Source organism: Lactuca saligna, chromosome 5 (assembly GCF_052625555.1).
Source record: "Lactuca saligna cultivar CGN05327 chromosome 5, ASM5262555v1, whole genome shotgun sequence".
In the NCBI taxonomy this organism is placed as follows: domain Eukaryota; kingdom Viridiplantae; phylum Streptophyta; class Magnoliopsida; order Asterales; family Asteraceae; genus Lactuca; species Lactuca saligna.
This window is the reverse complement of record NC_136421.1, coordinates 80,593,395-80,595,160: the sequence shown is the minus strand read 5'-3', so window position 1 is coordinate 80,595,160 and position 1,766 is coordinate 80,593,395. Positions and strand designations below refer to the sequence as shown.

The 1,766-nt window shown below is 33.7% G+C and overlaps 1 protein-coding gene across 1 annotated transcript; it reads left to right on the top strand.

The window, feature by feature from the left end:
- The first annotated feature begins 936 nt into the window (after nt 1-936).
- LOC145045470 (uncharacterized) lies at nt 937-1,515 on the top strand. The gene has a single exon (XM_078993792.1). The coding sequence runs from the start codon at nt 937-939 to the stop codon at nt 1,513-1,515; it is 579 nt and encodes a 192-aa protein (XP_078849918.1).
- The last annotated feature ends 251 nt before the right edge of the window (nt 1,516-1,766 follow it).

Sequence of the window (1,766 nt, the reverse complement as noted above, 5' to 3'; positions counted from 1 at the left end):
AAACCTAATAACAATAGAAATAGAAAGAAGTTAGTAGCGGTGGCTTTTTTCTTGAAAACTATTACCGCTTTCACCCGGTGGCCGACTAGGTGTCTCGCCACACGTCATTGGCAAAGAAATTCCAGCTCAAGATTCTTATCTGACACGGATTAAAATAAGCCTTTTCTTTACACCCATAAAACTAAATCTCTTAGAATCTCAGGAAATGTGGTATCATCATCGTAATGAATAAATATTATCGACTTAAATAGTGGCTAGGAGTTATTACAGCCATTCACTAGTCTCTTTTGACAAAAGAACTAAGAATCCCTAATTTAATTAGATTGAGTCACGCAACAAGTAGGCCACTTAAAGTGTATATTAAACGAATACAACTTTTCGGTCTCAATTGTAAAACTAGAAATAAAAATGTAAGCCTCTAAACCCTATGTTACGAACTTCTATCGTATTAAAACAATATTGTCTGATTATTTTTATTCTTTTTTATTATTATTTTTGAAGCATGCCAAAATTCGTGTTTTTTTTTTTTTTTTTTTGAAATAAAATTCAAAACCATCCATGGTTAGATTTTTCAAATTTTCACTTTGGTTTTGGTTTTTCTAAATAGATCAATATATAATTAATTCATCTGAGTGATTGCAATATATTTATGTGTGTAAAAGATCTCTAGTGATCGATCTGATCTTTATCTTTTTTGAAAGCTTGTATGTATTATATTTTCTAGGATTTATTAAATGAACATAATGGAAAAGATCTTGAGATCCTAGAAGCATACTCAGTTTGCACTATACATTCAATCACAAATGCTCGTAATTGGGACGGTTGATTTTGTGGACTATTATAATAGATTCTGGGTCATCCCCTATATTTATGCACAGACCACATCAATATTCTTAGACATCTCAAAGAACGTAAACACATTCGAAAAATACTCAAATGGATACACTAAAAGCTCTTCACTGTGAATTGAAGATTATGAATGCTAAAAACGTCCAAGTTACCAACTCCAATGGTTACTTCTTTGTTAGATGTTATCTTTCAGCTGGAAACAACAAAAGGGTTCGTTTAGATAGCCAAGAAGTATCTCCAAACAAAGAATTTTCTATGAACGAATCATTCTCCTTGGATTGCATCGGGGCAAAGCAATCAATGGATATGATCATTCACGGAACAATTGTCTTGGAGCTTCGTTTCAGGAGTAATACAGCTGGCATGTTTAGAGGGTCTCAACTAGTTGGAAGAACTGAGCTGTCATGGAGAGATGTTTTTGAGTCGCCAAACATGCAAATGGAGAGATGGGTGATGATGAAATCCAAGAAAAAAGATGTGAAAGCACCTTCTGTACGTATAGCTATGAAGATTGAAACACCTTTTCGTTGTGGAGTAGATTTGATAGAAAGGAAGAGGAAGAACAAATGGGACGAAAGATGTGTGTGCTGCCATAGTGATTGCAGTCAGAATACATGTCTTGACGGTGAGCTTTTTGCCATAGGAGCTGCTTTGGATGCTTTCTAGAGTGATGTCTTGTTAGTATATTTGTAATTGGAGTAGATGTTTATTTCTTCATTTTTTGCTTCGGCTGCGTGAAAATCACAAGACAAATTTTTGTAGTGAATTGAAAATAGATCCGGCAATCATTTGATTTAAACTTTTATTGCTTGTTTATTAATGCATTTCTTAGTGATCTTGATCGTATAAGCATCACAGTTGAGCATCCAGATTGATCAAATTTCAAATACATTGTTTCGAATAAAGTATAGTTAAGC

Bases quoted from the DNA above. Each gene is read 5' to 3' on its own strand.
- LOC145045470 (XM_078993792.1), top strand. From the start codon at position 937: ATGGATACACTAAAAGCTCTTCACTGTGAATTGAAGATTATGAATGCT.